General features: G+C 62.0%; 1 protein-coding gene across 1 annotated transcript; it reads right to left on the bottom strand.

Annotated features, from left to right (window-relative positions):
* Window positions 1-1,208: 1,208 nt before the first annotated feature.
* On the bottom strand, window positions 1,209-20,417 carry SPOCK2 (SPARC (osteonectin), cwcv and kazal like domains proteoglycan 2). The gene is made up of 11 exons (XM_062214200.1): window positions 20,029-20,417; window positions 9,634-9,642; window positions 9,258-9,303; window positions 8,933-9,047; window positions 7,843-7,957; window positions 6,331-6,445; window positions 5,829-5,948; window positions 5,279-5,497; window positions 4,048-4,110; window positions 2,774-2,911; window positions 1,209-2,692 (listed from the first exon to the last, which is right to left on the bottom strand). The coding sequence occupies exons 1-11, from the start codon at window positions 20,215-20,217 to the stop codon at window positions 2,547-2,549; spliced, it is 1,275 nt and encodes a 424-aa protein (XP_062070184.1). The 5' UTR covers window positions 20,218-20,417; the 3' UTR covers window positions 1,209-2,546.
* Window positions 20,418-24,799: the final 4,382 nt, after the last annotated feature.

The following is a 24,799-nucleotide window of genomic DNA, read 5'->3' on the forward strand; positions in this document are numbered from 1 at the left end:
ACTGAGACGACTTCGGCACTGAAATCTACGGACGGGAACCCAAGCACTGAACACAACTCTTAACGCTAAGCTCGGTTATTGCACATCACACGGACTGAGCAGGCTGCAGGCTACGAAGCAGGCGGCTCTGCCAGGGCCTTCCGGGGGACAGGCTCTCGCACCCTACCCCCGGCGTCTCCTCCCCGGGACCCCGGCCATCCCGCACGCGCGGCCGCACACGGGGAGACGCGGGCGTCCAGGGCGCGCACTCACGCACGCCGAGCGCTTGGGCTGCTGCGAAGAGCGGAGGCGGCCGCCGCTGCATGGTGGCCGCAGCCCCAGCAGGGGGCGCGCTCGGCCTCGCCGAGCTCCTGGGCCGTGACCCTCGTCCCCCACCCTTGGACCCCTCTGCGTGGTCTCTCAAGGCACATTTTCTCTCTGCTGGCCTAGCGCACCCCAGCCTAGACGCCCGCCTCTCCCAGCAGCGAGGGCCAAAGCCCGGCCAGACGCCGTTCTCGTGAAGTTTGGTTGAGCTTTTTCCACTGAAGCCAGGCTCCCCTTGCCTGCCTAGGCCCAGGCAGCGGGGCAGGCAGGGGCGAGGACTTCCACGTGCAGGGGCTGGGAGCCAGGTGGCTCGGTCATGGACATGGAGCCAAGGGGCCGAGGGAGGCCCGACCTGCAACCTTGCCCCCGAGCCCGTCAGCCCCGTGGGGGAGGGCTGCTTCTGTCTGCCCCTGGGGTTCCTCAGTGGAGTGGAGTCGCGTGGGGGTGCGTCACAGACAGGGGCGAGGCTGTGCCCCTGCAGCCCCACTACGGACTAGTTCAACACCTTTCACTTTCGTCCTAAAACATATGTACAAGGTCAGATAAACGTGCACAACCAGAAAACCCAGAGACAGTGAGAGGCAGAGGCGCCCCTTCCTCTTCAGCGCGCCCCTCCCGGGAGGCCCCAGGGGACAGGTCCGGAAGTGGGGCGGAGAAAGAGGTGAACTCCAAACCCAGCTTGTGAAAGGAGCCTGGGGACAGCGGGGGGGGCTGGCCTGCCACAGAGCAGGGACCTCAGGGACGAGGGGAGGAAGCAGGGGGCCAGGGGAGCTGGAGCCAAGCGACAAGCCCACCACGACAAGCCCACCATCAGTACTGTGCTGTGTCGGAGTCTCCCAGGACGGGAGCCGTGCCCAGGGAGTGCCCCCACCCCCACCCCAGACCCCCACTCACCCTCCCCGCAGCTCTTCCGGCACACAGGGGGCTCAGGCCACCAGGATGGTCCTGGGTGTACACACACAAAAACGCACACACACACGCACACCACTGGGGCATCAGGGGCCCAGGTCCAAGGAAGAGGTCCTTGAGCACAGATGTCAGGATTCTGCTTCTCCAGTGAGGACGGGACAGACTGGGGAAACAACACAGCCAGGGGCATCTGCTCCCTTGGACACGCGGCCTCAGGGCCCAGCCACCAGGCCTAGGGCAGCCCTAGGGGACCCCAAGAGGCAGCAGAGGCCAGCGGGGCTGGGAATGTCCTGGGAGACAAGGACGGCGGGTCATGAGGTCACATCACAGGGTCTCGGGGATGAGTCTTTCCATCAGCCCGGGCACGAGGGGAGCAATCAGGCAGGGTCATGGTCATGGGGGAGGTGGATGCACACCTGGGCCGGCTGCCTGCTGCTCCTGGTCCTCGGGCCCCCTGGAGCGCACAGAGGGATGGGTGCCGAAGCAGCACCCTGCAGGCTGAACCAAGGCGAGCCAGGCAGAGCTGCACGGTGTCACCAAAGCCCTGCCAGACCACAGCCCCGCCAGAGGCGCCCAGAAAGGGCTAGGACAGTCTTGGCTCTCCCAGGTCTTGGCTCTCGGGCTGCCCCACCCCCATTCCTAAAACCCCACCCAGGATCTGCACCTGCCACACCAGGTCCTTGTCCTCACCACAACAGCCCTATCACATCACGGCCTCAGCCCCTTGGGCATAGGTGGCAGAGCCTCCCTCCAGCTCAGGAAATGGAGAAGCCAGCCACAGGGCTTGCCGGGGCTGTCTTGGCCCATCCCTCCACCCCTCACCCCAAAGCAGCTCAGCTCTGTGGGAGGACTCTGGTCAGCAGACAGCTCCCTGCCGGCCCTGCCCTCTGCAGTGGGGACAGCACACAGGCCAGAAGGGGGAGGGAAGGGAGTGGGGGGGGTGGAGCCAGGGTGGAGAGCCAGGGGAATCAGGGCGGGGCTGGGGAGTGGCTGGGGACATCCCATTCATCCTGTCAGGGTGTGCAGGCGTGTGAATGTGTATTTAAAACCCAACAACAGATGCAAATAAAACAACTACAAGATGGCTGAAGGGGCTCTGGGTGACTGCCAGGAGCAGTGTGGATCAAGGACACGGTTGTCAGCGCATGCCACACACACACGCACTCACACACACACCCTAGCCGTGCGGGCCACACACGCGCCATGCACCCGCACTTCCGGTCCTCCCCGTTGGAGCCAGGGTCCTGCCGACCGTCCTCTCCGGATCCATCCACTAAGCCGCCTGCTTCTGTCCAGGCTCTGCTGGCCCGTCTCCCCCGGCGCCTGAGGGCCATCTACCAGATGTAGCCTCCGTCATCCGCCTCGCCCGCCTCGCCCTCCTCGCCCTCCTCCTCCTCGCCGGCTTCCTCCGTCTCCTTCTCCTCCTCATCCTCCCAGCCAACGCCGCTCCCAAAGTCCCCTGAGAAACCCACGAGGTCGTCTGTGAAGGGAACGAGCCGCGGGTGAGCGACGGTCCTGCAGGCCACCCCCAAACCTGCCCGGCTCCCGCCCCCGCCCTTACCGCAGTCGGGGCTCCCGTGCGTGCGGGTGCCGGTCAGCTCCAGGCCCAGCTGGTCCACGCACCAGCAGTCCCCGCTGCTCTGGTCGCACTGCATTTTCCGGTAGTAGCCGTCCTCGTCGCAGCTCGGGATGAAGATGCCTGAAGGGGACAGGCGCGGCGGAGTGAGCGCTCAGAGAGGCAGCCTGGGAGCCCCGCGCGTGAACAGCAGCCGGCCGCCCAAGCTGCCCAGATGCCCAGGCCCCTCCCCTGAAGGGCCTGCTCAGGCCCCTGGGATGCTCCGGCTCGTGGCCCGAGTGCCCCAGGACAGCCAGCCAGCTCTCCCCGTGCCTAGCATCCTCCATCCTACCAGGCGGGCCCGGCCGCTGCCCCCGGCTCCTCTGTGTCCACCCTCTGCCCTCTCAGTGCTGGGGAAGAGCCACGCAGACCACGTCAAGGCGCCAGGAGCCAGGAGGCCGGTGCCCCGCAGCTCTGCTTCCGGGCAGACCCGGCTCGGGCAGGCGCAGTCAGCGCGGTGTGCGAGCGCTCGCGGGGTGGCGTTTCAACTTCCGGTCTCTTCCGTCCAGCCACGTGGCTGCTCCTCTGTGTGCCCTCGATGCTGCCCTTGGGAGCTTCCTTCTCCTCCCTGAGATCTCCCCGCGAAGGCCGCTCCTCCGAGAGGCCCCCGGAGGCGCAGACCGACTCCAGGGCCCTGGCACTGCGCCTCGGCACCACGTGTGGAGCCACGGCTGTAGCCGTGTCTTCACGGTGCATCTCCGTGTGTGCATGCGTGTGGATGTCTGTGTGTGTGTGGATGTGGGTGTATGTATGTGTGTGTGTGCGCGTGTGTATGGTGTGTGTGTGTGCGCATGTGTATGGTGTGTGTGTGTGGATGTATGAGTGTGTAGCATGCATGTAAGCATGTGTGTGTGCATGTACATATGTGTTGGCGCGTTTCCCAGCCGGCCCGCGCTGACTTCGAGGGGGCCAGGGCCCACTCGTGTCCCCCTCAGTCTGGCCCCGCCGAGGGCAGTGGCTGCCGTCTCCACAAGGCTGGCAGTGGAGGGCTTGTAGAGTGCACGAGTGAGCACCTGTCACGCAGGGCCTCACCTGAGCTTGCCGAGTCCAGGTGAATGGAAGGTTCTAGGGTCCTCCTGTGTCCCAGGCTCCAGCCCCCGCACACACGGCGGGGAATCAGAGCTCAGACCACACCTGTCAAGGGGCTGCTGGGGAGACCCCGCCCCCGCCCCGCCCGCTCCTCCCGCTGCCCGTCCTCAGCACCGCGACCCGGCCCTCACCTGGCTTCCTCTTGGCAGCCTCCTGGATCTGGATGCGCTCCAGCTCCGCCAGGCAGGGGGGCTCTGCGGGGAGAGGCAGCCTCAGAGGTGGCCGCGCAGCGGGCGCCCCCTGGAGGGGAAAACGTCCAGTCTCCAAACAGGAGAGGCCCTCCTGGCTGTGGGTGAGCTGAAGACCCCGAGAAGCCCAGGACTCTCTGAGGGTGGTGGGCACCCTTGGGTGGGCAGACAGGGTTCAGCTGAGGAGGTGGGGTGAACACATGGACACCCCCGGTGAGGGACCCCAGGGGGAACAGGTGGCTAGGGTGAGACAGCGTTCCCGAGGCCAACCTGTGACGTTCCTGTGACCTTGGCCCCTGGGAGCTGGAGGGCTGCCTGCCTATGCCACAGGAACCGTCCCCAGCCTCCCACTCAGGAAGGTGGACGGAGTGGGTACAATGAGTTCAAGGGCCTGGGACGGGAAGTGTGGGCGCAAGGCAGGGAGCGGGAGGGGCACACAGGGACAGACACCGACCAGGAGGCCACCCTAGAGGGGGGATCTGTGAGGCCCTGCTCCTGCACGGGGTCCTGCTCCCAGATGACCTCCGTTCATCCTCACGACCGTCTCCAAGGCACGCACCCTTCTCCCGATCCCGAGGAAGAACCGAGCTTGAAAACCTTTGCTCACTTGCCCAGGGTCCCAAGGTAGCCTACGGTGGAGCCCCAGCCAAAGCCGAAGCCCCTGGCCACAGATGCCGTACCCCTCACCCGAATGCAGGAACCAGCCAGCAAGGCACAACCCCAGGGCTGGCCCCAGCTCCCAGGCAGGCAGGTCAGCTGACCCCACTGTGGACTTTGCGCCTTGGCTGAGGTCATCCCTAAGCACACATCCAGCTCTGGTTTGGGTGTAGACATCTCACAAGTGTGTCCACACCGCTGAGGCGTTGATGACTACCTAAGCGCTTATCCAGGGCACAGAAGGGAGGAGCGGAGTCCCAGGGAAGCTCGCACGTTTGGCTCACAGGCCCTCTTTCTCAGAGAAGACCTCCACGTGTGCACAAGCCCCAGCATCCAGCTCTGCCTTGCAGCCTGCCCGGGAAGGGGTCAGATGCCCTGGCTTCGCTGGGCTCCAAGAGAAGCAGCCCTGAGAGTGCTGGAAGTGGGAGGACCCGAAGTCTGGACTCGGGAGTGGCCAGGAGGAGTGGCTCTGCCTCCCCGGGAGCGGCCGGTGCGGCGGACCAGGGGCCACACTCACTCTCCCTCCAGAAGCAGAAGCACCACTCGGCGGTGGAGACGCGGCCATCCTTGTAGGTGTCGCAGGAGTTGAAGAAGGGGCGGATGCAGACCTCGTACTTGTCCAGGTTGATGGCGGCCAGCTCCGACTGGTCCAGGAAGAGGTCGGCGCTGGTGTCCAGCTTGGAGAACATCCAGCCGATAGAGTCCTTGCAGCTGGCGCCCAGGCTCTTGTCCAGCCCTGGGGGAAGGGTGGGACGTGCTCCATCCATCTGTCCTTCCCCCTGCCTCTGGGCAGGGTCAATGCCACCTGGACGTGCCAGTCCCGCTACACCTCCCTGCTCTGAAAGCCCTTCAGGGAGAAGAGTGCCGCCCTCCGCTCGGCTTCCAACCCCAGGGCCTGGGCCTGTTCACCCGCATCCCATCAGCAGCCACACCCCTCACACTCTGGCCACTGCTGGCCTCTGCTTCTCCCGGGGTTAAGGCTCTTTTAGGGCAGGAGGAAGCGAGCACGGACTGGCCCCGTGCACCATCTCCTGGATCCCTCGCCCAGCCCGCTCCGGCTCCCATACCAGCCACGGGGCCTGCAGAGCTGCTGGCCGAGCCGTTCTGCTTGGAGTTCTCGTGTAGGAGCTGGAACCAGTCCCGTAGCCGGTCTCCCAGGTCAGCCAGGTCTTGGCCCGTGCAGGTCTCTGCAGGTGGCAGGACAGAGAATGTGGGCAGGGAGGATGTGAGGGTAGGGTCTGTGGGCTCCTGTCCCACAGGCCAGGAGGCCAGGCAGTGAGTGATCTGGGGGGCACCAGGGAAGGGCAGCCAGAAACCCAGGATTTCCTTGCTGGCCTCTGCCACTCTCCCCCTGAGCATCAAACCCCCTGCCTCCGCCCCACCTCCCCCACACCCCCGGGAAGAAACATGAGGGCTGAGCCCCCCGAGTCCCTAGGCCACTCTCTGTTGCTGCCACTTTCCCTTCCCACCTTGCAGACCTCTCTTGCCTTCCTAGAGCCCTGAAGGAGGCGCCCGGGGCAGCCTGGCAGTGGGCCCCCCACAGGCTGGTGGGACCCAGGCTCCGGTTACCTGGCTTGCCATCCGTGGTGGAGGTGGTGGCTTGCTCCGTAGGGCACGGACAGGGGCCCTCGCATCTCACTGTCAGCTGCTTACTGCTCAGGCATGCCTGCTGCTCCAGCTTACACTGCACGAGAAACACGGGGCTGGGGGCCGGGGCTGGGCGCTGGGGGCTGAGGATTGGGGCTGGGGGCTGAGGATTGGGGCTGGGGGCTGGGGACTGGGGGCAGCCTCCAGCCTACCTACAGTGGCAGCCACATCTGCCTCACCTTTGGACTGCCTGGAAGAGCCCCCCACATCCTCTGCAGTTGGCAGGGCAGAGTGGCAAGGCCCGCAAGCCCAGGGAGGGGGTTGCAGGGAGCAGTGCCAGTTCTTGAAGGCCTCCCCCCAGGCCCACCCCTACCGGCCTGCCCTCTCTACATACTTGTCCTTCCCATCTCCCCCTGCGCCCCACTTCAGCCGTGCATTGCTCATGCCTGGCCCTCAGAATGTACCCACTTCCTGCTCCTTAGTCCATGTGTCTGGGCCTTCTGGCCCCTCCCTCCATGGTCTTCCCAGGCCACAGCCAGGGCAGGGGCTCCTCTCAGCTCTCTGGATAACAAGCAGCCAAGCCACCGTCCACCATCCACCGGGCACCTGCCAATGCCCCAGCCATCGGCTACAGAGGGTTTCTGGAGGGTATCGGAGCAAGCAGGGCTCACTCTGCCCTGTGGCCAGGGCCTCCCCAGTCCGCCTGCATCTCCTGTCGGGGGACGGTGGTGTGGAGTTTATCCCCTCACCCAGACAGTCTGCCAGGGAAGACTATCTTTCTCCTGGTACAGGGAGCCCCAGGGCTCCCCCGCACTGGGATGGAAGCCGGATGGAGCAGCCTCCCCTCCCCGCAGGATGCCGCGCCCTTGGCCGCAGGACACACGCTGTCCTCATGCCCTGCTCTCCTAAGCACAGCCTCTCCCTGGCCTCCCCTCTCCCTCCCTTCTTCTCAGGTGGCCTTGTCCACTCAGCAACATCCCACTCCAGCCTGCACCTCAGCCCTGGCCAACAGCCGGTGTCCTCTGTGGACCCAGTGGTCCCCAGCCCCTCAGCGCTAGCAGTGAGTCTCTGTGTGTCTCGGGGTCATGACACGTGGCCTCACTGAATCCGCACCCACGTCCCCCACTGCAGCCACAGGCCCCCCACCCGCCACACTTCCCTCCCGCAGCCTGTTCCCTCCTGCCCAGAGCGCCCGTGCGTGCGGTGGACAGCAGGGTGGCGCAGCGCCTTCCCCACACTACTCTGTGCTTCCGCGAAGCCCTGCCCTCAGTGATGCCTGTCCATGTCTTCCAGGCCCCACCCTCTACCTGCACCTGCCTGTGGCCAGGGCAGGGTCTGGCTGTGAGTCTCCCGTGGCCCCAGCCAGGCCGCTGGCTGCACTGAATGCAGTGAGCAGCCCTGGGGACCCCTGGGGAGGTCCAGCACAGTGCTCATCTCTGCCCCTGCAGCCTCGGGTGTGCCCCACCCCCGCCCCCCCGGGCCTGCGCTGCTCACCACGGAGCTGTAGGTGTGGCCATCAGAGCCGCACACAGAGGCCAGCTGGGCCATGTGGCAGGGCTTGCAGAGGGCGTCTTTGTTTCCATGGAGCTTCAGGGGGGGCTGCTTGATCCTACAGGACAGGGGTGGCGAGGGAGGCGAAAGAGAGAGGCACGGGGAAGGGAAGGTTCAGGACCGTTCCAGCAAGAGGCTGGACCTGCCGTCTACGTAGAGCAGCCCCCTCCCTGCCCTGCCCACCCTCCCATGGCACCCCTGGCTGGACCCTCCTCCAACTCCTAAGGGTGGAACCAACTGAGCAGGGCACAGCCCCCAGACCCCTTTCCAGGAGTTATTGAGTCCACTGGGGCCTTCACGTAGCACCGCCCGGGCTGACTGCGGGAGCTGCAGGGGCGTCATACTCAGAGACCAGCCCACAGCAGAGGCCGCTGGGACAGCCCACAGGTCCCGGCCCTGCACGACCACGTGGCCTCCAGGGGCCAGGGCCGAGGCGGCTCCTGCAGGCACCTAAGGGCCATGTTCTGTAATCCTGGAGACAGAGCCTCCCCAGGGGTCCTGGAGCCAGGTCTTGTCTTTGGGCTGGAACGCGGGCCTTCTCCAGTGGCCCCTCGGAGGCTACAGCTGTGGACACTGCATGCAATCTGCTTGTCAGAGCCAGAAGGAGCCGCAAATCATGGGGGCCAACCTATTCGCCTTAGAGACACAGATGCCCCACACAGCGTGACTTCCCACGTGCCCTAAGGAAAGTCGGCTGCTGTGCTATAAGGATGAGATCCACACGACGAGGAACTGAGCCCTCCGACCAGCAGCCGCGAGCCTGGATGGTGGGGGGGGGGGTCCTCCAGCCCCAGCCAACATCTCGACTGTGACCCCACGATGGGCACTGAACAAAAACCATCCAGCAGAATCACTTCGGCTCCCGGAACCTCAGAAATCATGCGAGGTAACACCTACCAGTTGTTTTAAGCTACTGAGCGTCAGGGTGCTCTATATGTCAACCATAACTAACAGGTAAGGAGAGGTCAGCCGAGCCCTTGCGCTTTGAGCAGGCCCCCTGCATCCCACCTGGGCACCGCCCCCAGCCCCTTACCTGTGCGCCAGCTTCTTGCGGCTGATGCACATGGCCCGCTGGTAGCCCTGGGCGATGCACACCTTGTGGCGGCTGCACTTCACCTTCTGGCAGGGGTCTTTGGTGGTGTCCAGGGCTGGAGGGACACAGGGTCAGACCTCAGGTCCCCTGGGAGAATGCAGGACCCCCCCCCCTCCAGCCCTACTTCAGAGCCCGGAGGCCCCTCCCTCCGGCAGCCCCTCACTGAAAGCTCAGAAGTGCCCCCACCCCCTGCACCGGTCAGGGCCTGTGGCCAAGCCTCGCCCTCTGGTCTCGGTCCTCCTGCATGCCAGGAGGGGCACAGTACCTTCATCTCCTTGCTGACTGTCCTCCCAGCTCTTGATGTAGTCGTCCTAGGGCAGGGCAGAGAGGGACAGGGGAGGAGGAGCGCTGAGTCACCTCCCAGAGCCCAGATGCAGCCGCAGCAGCAAGGAGCGGGGAGACGAGGCCACTGCGTCCACTCGCGCTCTGCCGCCACGCACCAGGGCCCCTGGGCACCCGGGCCCTGCCAGCTGCCCCGCCCACACTTCTCTTCCCCTGCGCCCACATCCAGAATCCTCTCTGGCCTCTCCTGGAGGTCCCTATTCCCCCTGTGCCACACTGGAGGGAGAGTGGGGGGTCAGGAGGGAAAGGGCTGCTCTGCAGAGACCTAGGCTGGGGGGCACGGGGTGGGGGGTACTCACCTCCACCTCCTGCAGACCAGGGAATGGCGGCCCACAGCGCAGACGGAGCAGGAGGGGAAAGGAAGAGAGAAGGGGATTTCAGTGTGAGCTCACCTGCGGGCCCTGCCCAAGACCCCCAGGGACTCCAACAGGAGCCAGGTGTCTCTGACTTCACTGCTGGGGCGCAGCAGGGAGGGGGGCTCTGAGAGGGCCTTGCACAGCCCCGCCCGGTGATTCTCACGCCCGTGCCCGGGGTGTCCCAGAGATGAGACAGGGAGCGCTCTCTTCTGCCAGGGTCCCCTCCTGACACCCACGCCCCTGAGAGTACGGCAGGAGGAGGGGCCCTGTCTTCCGGGCTGCGAGCCCCTGGTGTGGGTGCAGGGTCTGACTTTCCTGCAGAGTTCTGACGGCACGCTCAGCGAGGGAGCCAGCGTGCCAAGGATGATGGCGTCATAACCCATGTCACACCCTCGGACAGAGGGAGGATCCTGAGAGGTCCTCCGGGGCCAGCTCAGTTGGCCCAGCCACGAGAGAGGAAATGACCTGACCCAGGCCCCACAGCTCTGCAGCCTAAGGTATGGCAGACCTCGCCCTGTTCTAGCCACAGGGGCTCCTTGCCAGTGTGGCCAGGAAAAATCGGCTCCCACCCTGGTCCCACCTGCTCGGCCAGCATAAAACACCCAACGCATCTGGTTCTCCCCTCTCCGCTCTGGGGTAGACACAGTCTCTGAAAACCAGCCCACGGCCTCCAGGGTGGCTCCCAGCAGAAGCCCTGCCAGGCGGGCAGGGAGAGGGCTAGCAGGCTGGCGGGGCCAAGGAGCCAACTGGGGCCCCAGAGCTGGGGGCCAAGGGCATGAGAAGCCACCGCAGCTGCCCGCTCCTCCTGGGTCCCGCTCCGCCCCAGGACCAGAGACGTGCTGGGGTTGGGGGCAGGGATCCCTTAGCTGTCAGGCCTGGAACTCTGGCAGCAAGGGATACAAGGAGGGTACCTCCCACACGACTTTGGAGGCCTGGGGCTCTGGTCCTCTGAGACTTCCCTGGAAGCCAGCAAGCCTTGGAACAGGCGGGGACAAGGGCCTCTGTGGCAAAGGCCAGTCGGGGCCCAAGCACAGCGGGTAGATGCATTGTGTACAGGTGTAGCTGAGTGTGAGTTTGTGCACACGGTGTGCACTGGTCATGCCCAGGTGCACGCACACATGCTCACAGCGTGTATTATATAATGTGTGTAGGCACGTGTGTGTGTGTACACGCCCTGGGCTATGCGCATGTGCACACACGTGCAGAGCAATCCTGGAAGACAGGACACTTGCAGGCAGCTCACCCAGCGCCAGATGGTTCCCATCCAGAATCGAAGTCAAAAACCCACTTCTGCGAGCAGCCTCCAGTTTTCACACCGGGGGCCAGGGGTCTCCCTCAGGCTGGGCCTTCCTGCCTCTCCCCAGCAGGAGGGAGGGAGCATGAGATAAGTTGGGGAGGAGGGGGTGGGCAGGGAACAGCAGAGCATTCCCCATGACAGCTGGCCATCACTCTCACTTTCATGATGTCTCTTGGTCTTTCTCCCTGTCTCCTGCATTTGGCCTCTCCCTTCCACACCTGCTCTGCCCACACCTGGCTCAACGCACACCTGTTCGCAGCCAAGCAGCCTGGTACCCAGAAGCAGACAGGAGGGCCTCCTGCTGCCCACACCCGACCCTCCCCACCCCACCCCCCACCCCCGGTTCAGGCACCACCAGTTCCACAAGGCTTGCACTGAGCTCTCTGCACTTCCCGGGCGAGCTTCCGAGGAGGCCACAGGCCCAATGTCCCTGCTCGGCTAGGGCCAAGGGACGCCAGTTCAGACCCAGCCTTTCTCCTGGGCTCCCTGGGAGGGTGCGGTGCCCAGCCAGGGAGGCCTCACTGCCACCACAGGTGGGAAACGGAGGCTGCCAATGACCAAGTAGTGGGCCAAAGCAGAGACTGGCCTCCATCAGGATGGGGTCTGTCCATCTGCTCCCGCCCTTCCCTGGGACAGGGACAAGAGAAACGGCTGGGCTTTGGGGGACCGGGGAGTCACCTGCTGGCAACCCTAGACCCCAGCCGCACCAGAACTGTGGGAGGCTCAGCCGAGGCCTTGGCACCGGTGCCCTCCCACGCTCGGCCTGACCCTGTTGCCCGAGCCCGTGCAGAGTCTTTGGGACTCCGTACACAACGGTGTTTTCTCGAGGGGCAGGACCAGGAATTTCTGGATGGAAATTCAGGGGAAGTCGTGGCCGGGAATTGGAAGAAGGGGGCTTTTGCACCAGCAGCTCCAGCCACGCCCTGAGCCCCCAGCAGAGGTGAGCCTGCTCTCCCAGGTGCAGCTAGCAGGGCCAGGGCCCCTTAGGCTCACGGGTGCTGACCCCGCCTCCAGCAAGGCTCTGCCTACTGCACACCCTGGCAGCCAGGGATAGTCAGCGCTGGTGGGGCACCTGGGGGAGGGGGAGAGGAGGGCTGCAGTCCCACAGAGACCCCCCCATCTCCTGACCTGCATACATGAACGCATGCATGCACACACCGGCAGGCACGGCACGGGGCTCAGCACCTGTGTCCTGGCTCCAGAGTCAAGGAGACAGTGCTCGGGGGTGGGGACGCATGGCATCTAGGAAGCACTCAACAACCCCGAGCGGTTATGGCAGCACAGGAAACTTGGGGTGGGGCAAACTGGGGGACACGAGGCCAAAGGAGGAGGCCCTGGAGAGAGGTCACTGGGGGAGAGCAGACAGGGCCCCCGGGGTCAGGTGCAGGCTGTGTGTGATGCCTTTCCCGCAGCCCTGTATGTTGTGAGAAGTGGCCTGATAAGGGCACCAGGGTCTTCTCTACGCTGGCCCTGCTGCCAGAAAAGTGGGTCCCGGAGGAGCCTCAACTCTAGTGCTCTAGAGCCAGGGCCTGGCCAGCGGGGAGATGGGGCACAGAGACCCCAGACTCTGGGCTAACAGAAGAGCATGTCCATCCACCTGGTGAGGACGCCTGGGGGGAGCACAGAGCAGACAGGAGAGCAGAGCTTCCAGAACGCAAGCATGCTCCGTGGCTTGGGTGGAACGGTGCCTATAAAGGCAGAGCTGGGGCCGATCTGACCCATTTCTCAGGTGAAGAAGCTGAGGCTCAGAGAGGCTAAAGGACTTGTGGGGGACTGGCACCCAGAACTCTGATTGCAGAAACGTCAGCTGAAACAGAAAGTCCCAGGCCAGCGGTGGCCCAAGCCCGGCTCACAGGAGTCCTGCCGTCGAGGGAGGGGCTGGCACTGGAGGCAGAAGACACCTGGGGCCCCCCTTCTCCAGGCACTAGCAGCCCCTTCACACACCCCTGGTTCTGCTGGTTTGGAGCTAACCCATCTCCGGCTTTGATCTCTGCGGCTCTGAGCTCGGTTGCCATGGAGACAGGGCCCGCTGCGCCAAGCCGGGAGAGTGGCGGGCGGAGTGTGCGCAGGCAGGGCTTGGGGAGGGGGGTTGCATGCTGGGTGTTTCCAAGCCTGTTTACTTCCTGTCATTTTAATTAGCACCCAAATCACCCGCTCACTTCACAGCTTGAATTAACCCCCTCTCTCCCTGCCTCTCCCTCTGGTGGGAGGGTGGGGCGCAGCAGCGCATAAGCATAGAAGCGTGGCCCACAAGGCCCTGGCTGTCGGGGCTGAGACCCTCCCCGGGTGGTCCTGCACCTGCCTCTACAGCAGAGTAACAGGAGACTGACAGCCATCACCGCCCCCGCGGGGACTCGGGCGCGGGCTCCTGCTCTGCCTGGCCATGCCTGCCAGCAAGAGTTACTCGCCTGGGGGGCTGTTTCCTTGTCTATAAAATGGGGATGACCTCCCCTCCCACACACACACACACACACACACACACACACCCCTTGCTTTCCTCTCGGAGCTGCAGGAACCCAGAGGACACTCTGTGACCTGGGAAGCTCTGTGCTTCCAGAGAACACAGACAGCGACCCCTGAAGCCCGCCTTCCTCCGGGCTTCTGAGATGTCTCCGTAGGACGACTACAACCAGGGACAGCCTCGGAACTGCAACACGTTCATCCTGAGACTGGAAAAAGCCACGCGGCTGTAGCCCCGCTGGGCACCGCGTCTGCTTTTCCTAGCCCATCGGGAATCTCTGGGGATGGAAGTAGGCTAGGCTCACTCAGCCTCAGAGAGGCCCTGGCCCCCGCACTATCTACACCTCGTTCCCCGAGGGGCCCAGCCTGCCTGAGAAGGCCCAGGAGTGGGTGGGACCTCCTCCCCCTCAGACACAGCCACAGAGCACGGAGAGGCAGCCAGAAAGGATCGAGGAGGGGTGAGGCACTAACCCGGGCCCCTCTTGGAGCAGGCAGCCCGGACAGGCATCCGGGGGACTGCTGCCTCCCACCTCCCCTTCCCTCGGAAGAATTCCCTTGAAGGGCAAAAATGTGCTTGTTGTTGCTCCCTGCATGCCCGTGGCCCGGCCCAGCTCAGGTACCCAATGCCTGACTGCCCCCACCACTGCAGCGGCCTCTGGGCCCCATCCCCAGGGTCGAGGGCTGCTCCAGGCATCAGCCCAGAAGGGCAGGGGACAGGTGCAAGGGGCAGGGGCCCGGGGGCGGGGGGTTCCGTTCTGAGCTGCCTCGGGACCTTGGCTTCCCTCCTGGGACGTGGGTGAAGGTCGGGTTTCAATGCAAGGGGTCTCTGAGGAAGACCCGCGTCTGCGGCTTTGGAAACACGGGCCCTGAGAGGTGGCAGAATGGCAGGCCATGGGGAGACGGCGTCTCGCTGCCTGCCCTTCCCCAGCCTGTTCCTTTTCTTTTTAAAAAAATTATTTATTTATATGAGAGGCACGCACATACATACACACGTCTGGTTCACTCCCCAAATGCCCGCAAGAGCCAGGGCTGGGCCACAGCCGAGGCAGCGCGTCAGGGACTTAATCCAGGTCTCCCCCTGGGGTGCAGGAGCCCAGTGACTTGATCCCTCACTTGCTGCCTCCCACGTGTGCCCCCGTGGGAAGTGGAGTCCAGAGCCGCAGCCAGGAGGGGCACCGGCACTGGGACGTGGAACATGAGCATCTTGTCTGCTGGGCCAGTTTGTGTGGGCACTGGGCCCTCAGCAACTAGTGGTGCTGAGCTCTTCCAAACTGAGCGCCACGAGGCCGGCACAGCTGCAGCCTGCGTCACGTCCCCCGGCCTGTGCAAGCAACAAGGGCTCGGGGAAGCTTGCATGAGGCCGAAGGGGAGGCACCAGTGAAGCCCGCCATGTCCTGCTCAGCAGCCTTGACCTCCGGTTGGTGCCAAGGAAGAAGAGAGCAGGAGAGGGCAGGACACCATGCCTTGGGAAGCTGCTTCCTACAGGTGTGTGGGCCAGCCAGCCTGCCTCGTGGGGTCAGAGCTTTCCACCCAGGTGCAGGCCCGCAGGCTGGGTGACAATCTTCCTGCGTGTCACTACTCACCCCCTTACCCCATGAATTATAGAAGTTAGGGTGCCAGGGTTCTAGCTGTGTCTATCTCAGCTGGGGTCCGAGCAGAGCTCAGACCCAGCCCCGGCCCCTCCTTGCCTTCCGGGGCCTGAGCGCAGCGCTGCTCCCTGGAGAGGAGGGGGCCCTGGGAGGGCAGCTAGATCGGAGCCTTTCTGGCCGTGACAGCCCCCAGGGTGTAGACTTACAGTGAGCACACACATGGCGATGGGTGGCAAGGCACAGTCTACTCCCGACTGCTCAGGCACAGGGAGGTGAACAGTACAGGTTTCAAATATCAGCAGGAGGCCTCTCGTCCCCGCCCACAGTGTGACGCTGCAAGGCCGCACTCAGTGGGTACCATGCGCACTGATGGCCACTAAATACTGCAGGAGCTGCACCTGCGGCCAGCACACCTGAGGAACCCGGCTGGGCCCCGGGCTGCCCAAATGCTGCGGCCACACCTAGGTGTGGGCAAGCCTTTTCCCTCCCCACACCCTGAGCAGGCTCACCTCCCACCAGCAAGCACGCATGCAGAGACAGCACTACCCACTGCGTGGTCACGCCCGCCGGGAGGGTGCTGGGGGCGGGCCTTCCGGAAGCGATCAAGCTTAGGAGCAGTCAGGAAGGTAGAGCCCCAGGATGCCACGTGGGGATCCAGGAAGAGCACCCGGCCGTGGACATCCCAGCCTCCCGAGCAGTGGGAAACAGAGCCCAGTCGACCAGACCTCCCTGTGAGTGGTACCCTGCTACAGCAACGCAGGACCAGGGCCAGAAGGGGCCTCCCAGCCCCACCCACCACGAAGGCCCATGTCCCAGGTTTCCCGGTCTCTGGCTGACACATGCCCGCCCTAGCCTGCTCACAGAGAACGGCTCTTCCTTAACCCCAGACACCTGCCGCCCAGCCGGTGGTGGTGGTGGGACAGGGTGGGCTCTGTCTGTGGGTGGAGGAGCTGGTGACAGGCTCTTGTGCCATCTTCGCAGAGTCCCAGGATGCTCAGGGCTCTGCAGATCCTTCTGTTCAGCTTGCCCGTTAAAACAGTGGCAAAGTCAAGGGCCACCCAGCTGCTTCTGTCCTCGCAATGGGCAGGCCGGCTCCTGGGGCTCTCTCCCGCCTCAGATGGCCACTGACCTTCTGCAGAATTAGGGGGAGGGGCACTGGCGCCCCGTCTGCTCCAGGCTGCTGGAAGATGATGGGGGCAGGACAGCCTCCCCAGGCCAGGCTCAGAGTCCCTGGAAGATGCCAGCCCCCACCCCCAGGGAGACAAGAGTTAGAAGCCAGAGAGGAAGAGGCGACCGGGGAAGGACCCATCCTCCCATGCTTATACCCCAACCCGTTCTGACCCACAATGGGGTCCTTCTCGCCCACCTGTGCTTCCCCACAAACATCTCTGTGGCTCATCGCGCACCTGCACGGGTTCAAGTGTGTGGGGTAGCCAGGGGGTAAGAGGCGGGGCCCATTGTGGCCACTGCTTGCTGCCAGTGTCTCTGATGTTCATAAACACGCAAGAACCCCTTGGAATCTGCAGGGAGTGCTGTCCCTGGACCAGCCCCAGGGTTCATGCGAACACCCCCTCCCTGGATGCGCGAGGGGCGACCTGCTGTGACTGAGTGAGCACACTGTGACTAGGAAGTCACAGTTATGGGAAACTGAGGCACAGTGTGTGTTGGGGGGTGTTTTTCCTCTGGGGGAAGGGAGACTGTCGCCTGCGTGGACAAGGTGTGCCCTTCCTTCCAGCCGCTTGGTCTGCACCCGAGGCTCCACCATGCTGCCTCCCACCTCTCCTGGGTGGAGAGGCTGCTTGGGGTGTTGCTCAGCGCAGCTGAGATGCAGGCTGTTAAAGCCCCTCCCGGCAGGGCATCTCGGGGGACAGACAGGACATGAGCCAGGGTGGACTTTGTTCCTTCTCATTCCCACTGTCTTAGACCTGGAGTTCCCTGCAAGGCCAAGTTGAGTCAGATGACCTGGGTTCAAATCCCACCGCTGTCACGGACAAGCTATTTGCCCCTCGAGGAAGTTACTCAGTGCCACAGTTTCTCGCACCATAAAATGGGTACACTATAAAGAAGCAGGCTGGGGAGCCGCCCAAGAGGCAATGCCTGCAAAGTGCTCACTGCAGGGTCTGGCACAGGGAGTGCTCCCTGCGGTCAGTGATGCAGCAGATAGGAACCGTGCGCCAAGCACCATGCTACGCTTGGAATTGAGTGGAGGACAAAGCAGAGAGGAGCCCGAGAGAGAGAAACAGAGAGAGAGAGAGAGAGAGAGAGAGAGAGAGAGAGAGAGAGGTGTCAGTTCCTCCCTGCCAGGCTGTGGAGCTGCCCTGCAGATGGCTGCAGAGCGCACCTCCTCCCCTCAGAGAGCCCACCTCAGTGAGGCCCTGTGTGCTTTGTTCCAAGACCTGCAGCAAAGTCCCTCCCCGCGCTACAAGGAGTGAATGTGGAGATGGGGCCAGGGAGGGCAGGGCCAGGCCCCAGCATGAGCAGAGCCATATGCAGGCTCCGGGTGCCAGGGCCCTGCGCCCACGGCAGGGGGGTTAATCAGCTGGTAAGCCCTGCCTTCCCGGTAATCCTGGGGCTCGGGAAAGAGCGCTCAGCTCTGCTCCCTGCTAACCAGCTCAGCTGGTGCAGCTCCCAACCTCTTACCTCTTCCTCCCTGGATCCCCTCACGCCTCCCTGAGCAATCCTGACAGTGCTGCTGAGTGAGGAGACACCTCCTCCACCCGCACTACTGACCCCCTCCTAGGCCCTGAGAGTACCCCACCCAGCCTGCTTGTCTCCCCTTCCAGGCAACAGGGGCCTGCGCCATTGATTAGCAACAAGGTTCTGGCTCAACCTGGCAATGCATCAGGAGTTCAGAAGAAACTCCTCTCTCCCTTGTGAAGGGCCAAGCACCGCATTTTCAAAGGAGCTGGCCCGATGGAGATGCCGCTGGGCCCAGAAGCGGGGCCTCTAGAGGCAGAGGAGGCTTGACAAGTGTCTGGAGGGCTGTTCCGGCCCTGCGTATGGTCTGTGCACTGCACAACTCCAGGGGGCGCTGTTCACACCAAGGCACTGCTGGCCTCATGCAGTGCAGTGGCTCTGAGCAAGCAGCCTGCTTCCTGCTCTTCTGCAGAAGCTGCCGACACATCCGCAGGGCCAGGCCCTCCTGCTCGGCCTTGTCTGTCCTACTCTCCCTGCCCCTATGCTCCTGCAGCTGGGCTCTGTCTTCAGCCGCCTTTCGGAGGAAATCTGTGCTATCAAAGCCTGAGCACCCCCCCACCCCAGTTAGCATCTGTTCTAAAGCTTTCCATGAATTCTGTGGGGACCTGTCCTACAGAATTTCAACGCTGGTGCTTTCTCCCGGGGAGCCGGGGAGGAGAAGAGATGCAGCTGGCACCTGTGGGGGGGAGGGGGCCAGCCCTGGGCTGTGGGGTTCAGCAGTCCCAGCTTCTCACCCTCCACCCACAGAGTGCCCCACTGGAAGCAGGTGCAGTGAGGGGGGTGGGAGGAACCTTTTATTTTTAAACCTCTACTGTTCCGGTGAAGCATTTCTTTTCCCTCTGACCTATCTGGGAGGATCAGCCAGCCAGCGAGCCCGAGCCGGAGGGAGGCCTGGACCAGTGACACATGGCAGCCGGCTGCCGCCCCCTCGCTGCAGAGGGCGGGCTGCCGCCCAGGCAGCGGCAGGACACTGCAGCTACCGCCGGACTGGGCCTGCAGGTGCCTCGGGAAGGCCCTGCTAAACCCCCAGGCTGGCCCACGGAAGGAGACCGCCAGCCCACTCGGGGCCCTCGGCCTGGCAGCTTGATTTCGGGGCGACACAGGGACTTGTCTCCCCCTAGCAAAAAGATCGGTCTCTGCTCGCTCCCCTCATCTGGCTGGCGACCAGGGGGGAGCTTGTGTGTTTTAAACAGGTCTCTAGGGCACCTGGCCGATGCACGCGGTTTAGGAGAAAGGTTGCGGGCGGCTTGTGCGGATCGAGGTGCTCGCCTGGGGGGGCCGCTGGGAGGGACGTGTCAAGAACGGGGGTCGCAGAGAGGCAGCCCGTCCAGGTCAGGGCGTCTCCGGCGGTGCACTGGCTCCCCACCCCCCAGCCACGGTGCTCAGGGCCCAGCCACGCCCTTCGTCCCCCTTCCTCGCGCCCCCGGCACTCCTGGGACCGGCCCGCAGCTCCGCCCGCCCTCGGAGCCACAGGTGCCGAGAAAGCGCCGCAGCGACGTCGGCGCGCCCGCAGCCGCCTCCCCGCCCCCACCCCGCAAAGTTCGGTCCAAGGTGAAGCCCGGGTTCCGGCGGGCGTCCGCTGCTGGGCTATCCTCCCCGCTGCCCAAGCCCGCCGGGCTACGGACTCTTCCTCCGGTTGGGAGCCGCTCCTCTGGCCCGGGTCCGGGCTCCCCGCAAAAGCTGGAAACCAGCCTGGGTGACGGGGACGCGCCCCTGGGCAGGGGGACCCCGGACCTGGCTCTGACGGGGCCCCATGGCGGTCTCGCCTTTTGGCATCCAGCCTTCTGAGGCTTGCAGGGACCCCCAACTCAAAGCTCGGGCACGGGCCGTTCCCCCAAAGCCCACGGTGGGAACACGGGGCTCCTTCCACCGGCCCCACCCAGCCCTGCCCCTTCCGCAGTGCCCCGTATGTGAAGCCTGCAGCATCCACCCGCTGGGGGCAGGCCCAGGGGCGACTCAAGCTGGGAGCGGGTCGGGGCCCAGTCGCAGCGGGGCCCGAGTCCTCCCCCCGCACCCCGCGCCCCTTCTTGGCACCCGGCCCACGAGGGACCCGGTGGCGAGCGCGCGCCCCCGGAGCGTCTCCTTGCCAGGGCGGATGTGGGACCGGAGTGGGGGGGTCCCCAGGCCGCCGGCCGAGGGCACGCGGGGAAGGGGTGCCGGATTGGGGACTCTCGGTGTAGTCGGCGGCCGGGCTGCTGGGGCCTCTGGCTGCGACGCGCGTGGGTCCCCGCCGCCGAAGCTCCGTCTCCAAACCCGCGGCCCCGGCCCTCTGCCCGTGCCGCCCTGCGCACTCACGTCTCGGAAGCGGTTCCAGTGCTTGATCTTGCCGCTGTACTGCGAGATGGACGACAGCCATTGCTCGTCCTCCATGAAATTGCCGGGGGTCTCGCCTTCCTTGAGCCCTTTGGCGTCGCCTTCGGCCAGGGCGGCCGCTGCGAGCAGCAGCAGCGCCAGCGCCAGCCGCCCGCAGCCCGGGGCGCGCATCGCGGTCTGGGTTGGCCCGGGGGGCCTCGACTCGTGCGGTATTTCAACGGCCTTCCTTCCACCCGGCCGCCGGCGAGGCAGGCACTGCCGCCCTCCTCTCCTCCGTCGTCCGACTCCGGCGACGGGCGGGGAGTGGGTCGCGGCTGAAATGTGACCTGGTTAGGAGATGCACTTGTCTGAGAGAGCCGGGCGCTGGACGCGGCGGGGGAGGGCGGAGGGGGGGGGGAATCAGAGAGCCTGCGCCGGCAGGGGCTGAGTCTGTAGCTGTAGCATCAGCATCACGTTTGACATCATCATACCTGGTTTAAAAAAAAAAAAAAAAAAAAAGGAGGGGGCAGATTTCAGAGGGAAGCGCGGGATCTGAGCGCCTCTCGCCAGCCGCAGCGCAGCGCAGCGCGCGCCCGGGAGGCGGACTCCTGCCCCGCTCCTGCTGTCTCTGCAGCGGTGGATAGCCCCGGGGCTCCCTGGGCCGGATGGGATTGGGGAGAAGAGAGCAAATATGCTCTGGTTACACAGCCAGCCCCGTCTCAGGTGTCTGAAACGGAGATTCGACCACACTCTTCTCCCCTCACCTCCCACCCTGAGGGGCCTGCGCCACAGCCCCGACAGCTGGCTCCCTGCCTTAATGGGTGGCTTCCCTAAGACAAAAGCCATGGAACAACTGGCCGCCTCGGAGCAGTGGCTCCCAGCACTGCGTGCTCTTTCCCAGGGCTCTGGGTGGCTCAGAGGCAGGCATCCTGCTCCCCAGGCAGCTGTTGAGGGACTGCCAGCCCCTTTGTCAGCTCTTCTTAGGGCAGCCCTAAAAGGCGAGCGTCTGACCATTTCATCTGCCTGGAGGCCGCAAACCCGGGAAAGCCACCCGTGGTTGTGACGGCGCACTTTAACAAGCCCCCACAGAAGGTGGTGGGTGGGGCGAGGCCACTCTTGTTTGAGGTGCTGCGGCTTTTGTTAAAGCGATGACCCTCGTCACAGCCTGTGGGAATGGCTGGAGGCTGGGCACAGTCCCAGGATCCGGGCAGAAACGGGCTGAGGTTTACCTTACAAATTGAAAAGGAAACAGACTATTTGGCAGGACACAAACATCAAACTTTTGGGACTAGATTGTATTTTTATAAAAAATACTTGGCTCCTGTGATATTAAAAGAATCAAAGGCAATGAAAAACATGATCGTAATCGGTAGGAAAAATACACAGGTTTCAAGGCTCACAGGCACCCTCGGGCTTCCTTGCCTGGGAACTCCATGCCTCAGCAGCTGGGCGGGGGCTCCGTGGGGAAGACAGAAAACAATAGCTCCCTTTCCGCGTTCTCTGGTTTCCTCTGCAGCGGACTTAGTGGCAGTGCTGCAGCAAGGCCCTGGCCATGGATGTCTTCATCTCAGAGCAAATAAAGTGGTCTTCCCAGGGTGTACAGGGGCCATGACAGTGCAGGGAGAACACAGTTGGTTATGTAGACTGGGGAGACAGAATACCACTTCCGAGCTGGGTTCCTGGACAAGTTCACCTATTTCCTATGTATGAATTTATGGTACTACCACCTATGCTCTTAAGATTCCTGTGAAACTCAAGCAAAATCACATACTAAGTGTCTGGGCATGGTGGGCACTTTAAAAAAATAGTTAGTTCTTCTTCCCTTAAGTTGGGAGAAGGCTGTAACATCCTCTAATTCCAGAGACGTACCGAAATTTACCATCTTGTCCTGCCATCTCCATCCCAGTCTTTCAGCAGAGCTAACTCCAAAGTACTAGGAAAGAGATCCCAGACACCACTGCTCTCTGGGTCCAGTACTGTCAGAAGGAAGTCTTCTGCAGTTACCAAAGTTGTTCAATAAAGTGTCTGGAAAGGTGTGAACAGGACGTCCATCAACCGGGTGGGCATTATGGCACAGAGGGATGAAGCTGCCACTTGGGACACCCACGTCCCATCTTGGAGTGCCTAAGGGAAGCTCCACCTCTGCTTCTGATCCAGTTTCTTGCTAATGCACACCCTGGGAAGCTGTAGATGATGACCCAAGTACTTGGGTCACTGCCACCCACATGGAACACCGGGATGGAGCGCCTCACTCCTGACTTTGGCCTGGCTCAGCCCTGGCAGTTGCAGGCATTTGGGGAGTGAACCCCAAATAGATGGAAGAGCTCTAATCTCTGTGTCATTCTGCCTTTCAAAAATAAATAAATCTTAGAGTAGGAAAAAAATGTGCATCCCAAAGGCAAGAGCTATCTCCAGGCCTTTCCTCCAAGCTGGACTCGCCCTGGGTGATGCCTCGGAGCTCCAGCGATGTTAGCCCTGTGCTGAAAGGTTGTGAGCAGCAGGCAGCCGCTGCTAAGCCAACAGTGAGAGACTTAGGGGCAGAATCCAAATCTCCAGAGGGCAGGCCTAAGAACTATGTAAATGGACAACAATCACAGTTTATAAAGAAAAAGCAAAGGTTTTCCTAATTTTTGAGAGAATTACTAGGAAATTAACCTTTCAAACCAGTGCCCCCAACATGAGGAGCTGCTTGTGAACTTCTTAGATGGTCCACGTATCTCACGGACTTCTCTGTTTGCATTTCCTATTTAGCAATAAAGAATGGAGAAGAGTAGCCTTGGTTCTCTAGTAAGAAACAAGAAATGCAAATGTAGCTAGTCCCTAGGAAGTCACTCACTCTTCTCTCTACACGGCCCCACAAGCACAGTGTTTAACTATGTTCACCAACAGCCAAACCTAGAAACCGACTCAGGGGCCCCCGATCAGGAGCCAACGAGTTACATTATAAAACATACCTGCATCCGTGCATCAGTGGACGGACATTCAGGTTGCTTCCCGTTCTAGGTTGGGATGAACTGTGTGGTCATCGACGTGGGAGTACAGCTCTCTTTGACAGGCTGTCATTCCCCTTGCATGTACACTCTGGAGTGAGACTGCTATATGTAGTTCTAGTTCTAGTTTTTTGAAGAACCTCCATACTGTTTTCCAGAATGGCTGTCTTAAATTTGCATTCCCACCAACCGTTTGCAAGGGTTCTGTCTTCTCCGTAGCCTCACTGACACTTCTCTTTTGCCTTTTTGGTAATAGCCAACCTAATAAAGAAAATACAGTGCATATATGCACCACGGAGCACTATTCAGCCATAAAAAAGGATGAAATCTTTGTCATTTGCAACAACATGGATGGAACTGGAAGTCACTCTGTTAAGTGAAATAAGCCGAGCACAGAAAGACAAGCATCTGACTCATGCGAAGTCTTTTTAAAAAGGCGATTTATAGAAGTTGAAAATATAATGGAGAGGCTGACACTGTAGCACAGCAGGTTAGGCTGCCACCTGTGGCACTGGATCCCACACTAGAGCCCTGGTTGAGTCCCAGCTTCTCCACTTCTGATCCAGCTCCCTGCTAATGCATCTGGGAAAGCCAGCATCCCATGTGGGTGCCAGTTTGGGTCCCAGCTGCTCCATTTCCCATCTGGCTCTCTGCTGTGGCCTGGGAAAGCAGTAGAAGATGGCCCAAGTGCTTGGGCAACTGCTGAAGCCGGGCTATTGTGGCCACTTGGGGAGTGAATCAGCAAACGGAAGATCTTTCTCTCTCTCTCCCTCCCTAATTCTGCCTTTCAAATAAATAACTTTTTAAAAACTTGTTTATTTATTTGAAAAGTAGTTACAGAGAGGCAGAGAGAGAGAGAGGTCTTCCATCACTGGTTCACTCCCCAGATGGTCACAACACCCGGAGCTGGGCTGATCCGAAGCAAGGAGCCAGAAACTTCTTCCAGGTCTCCCACACGGGAGCAGGGGCCCAAGGACCTGGGCCATCCTCCACTGCTTTCCCAGGCCACAGCAGAGAGCCAGATGGGAAGTGGAGCAGATGGGACCCGAACCGGCACACACATGGGATGCTAGAACTGCAGATGGCAGCCTTAACCACTATGCCACAGTGCCGGCCCCTCAAATAAATAACTTCTTAAAAATGGGATTTTGAATGTTTTCACCATACAGACATGTTAAATGTTTGGGAAGAGTGATACATTTACCCTGACTGAAACTTTACACAATGTCTGTTTCAAAATACCACATGTAGCCCATAAATAGGAACAATTTTTATGTGTGTTAAAAAAAAAAAATGATACCTAGAGTGGACTGGTGTACAGCTCTCCATTAACAAGCAGTGTGACCCACCACGCCACAGGGTGGGAGAAGCTCACAGTAGGGATCATACACAACATGGCCCTGCATGGAAGGAAGCTAAGCACAGCAGTTCTCACACCGCCCGGTCTCCAGAGTCCTTGACACTAAGATTATTTAGCACCCCAAGGAACTTCTGTTTGTATGAATTAGCTAACTTTTACACTTAACAATAATACTAAGAATCTTTTAGAATTTAATTAAAATATAATAATGTACCCGTTCCTTTTTTTAAGAAGATTTATTTATTTATTTTTTATTTTTTGACAGGCAGAGTGGATAGTGTGAGAGAGAGACAGAGAGAAAGGTCTTCCTTTTTGCCGTTGGTTCACCCTCCAATGGCCGCTGCGGCCGGCTCATCGCGCTGATCCGAAGCCAGGAGCCAGGTGCTTCTCCTGGTCTCCCATGGGGTGCAGGGCCCAAGGACTT

This window comes from Lepus europaeus, chromosome 17 (assembly GCF_033115175.1).
Source record: "Lepus europaeus isolate LE1 chromosome 17, mLepTim1.pri, whole genome shotgun sequence".
NCBI lineage: Eukaryota > Metazoa > Chordata > Mammalia > Lagomorpha > Leporidae > Lepus > Lepus europaeus.

Excerpts from the sequence above, each read along its gene's own strand:
- SPOCK2 (XM_062214200.1), bottom strand. The coding sequence starts at position 20,217 with ATGCGCGCCCCGGGCTGCGGGCGGCTGGCGCTGGCGCTGCTGCTGCTC. Across the intron at positions 9,048-9,257 it reads CAGTCAGCAAGGAGATGAAG|CCCTGGACACCACCAAAGAC; the intron begins GTACTGTGCCCC and ends GTGTCCCTCCAG. Across the intron at positions 2,912-4,047 it reads GGCTGCCAAGAGGAAGCCAG|GCATCTTCATCCCGAGCTGC; the intron begins GTGAGGGCCGGG and ends TGTCCCCTTCAG.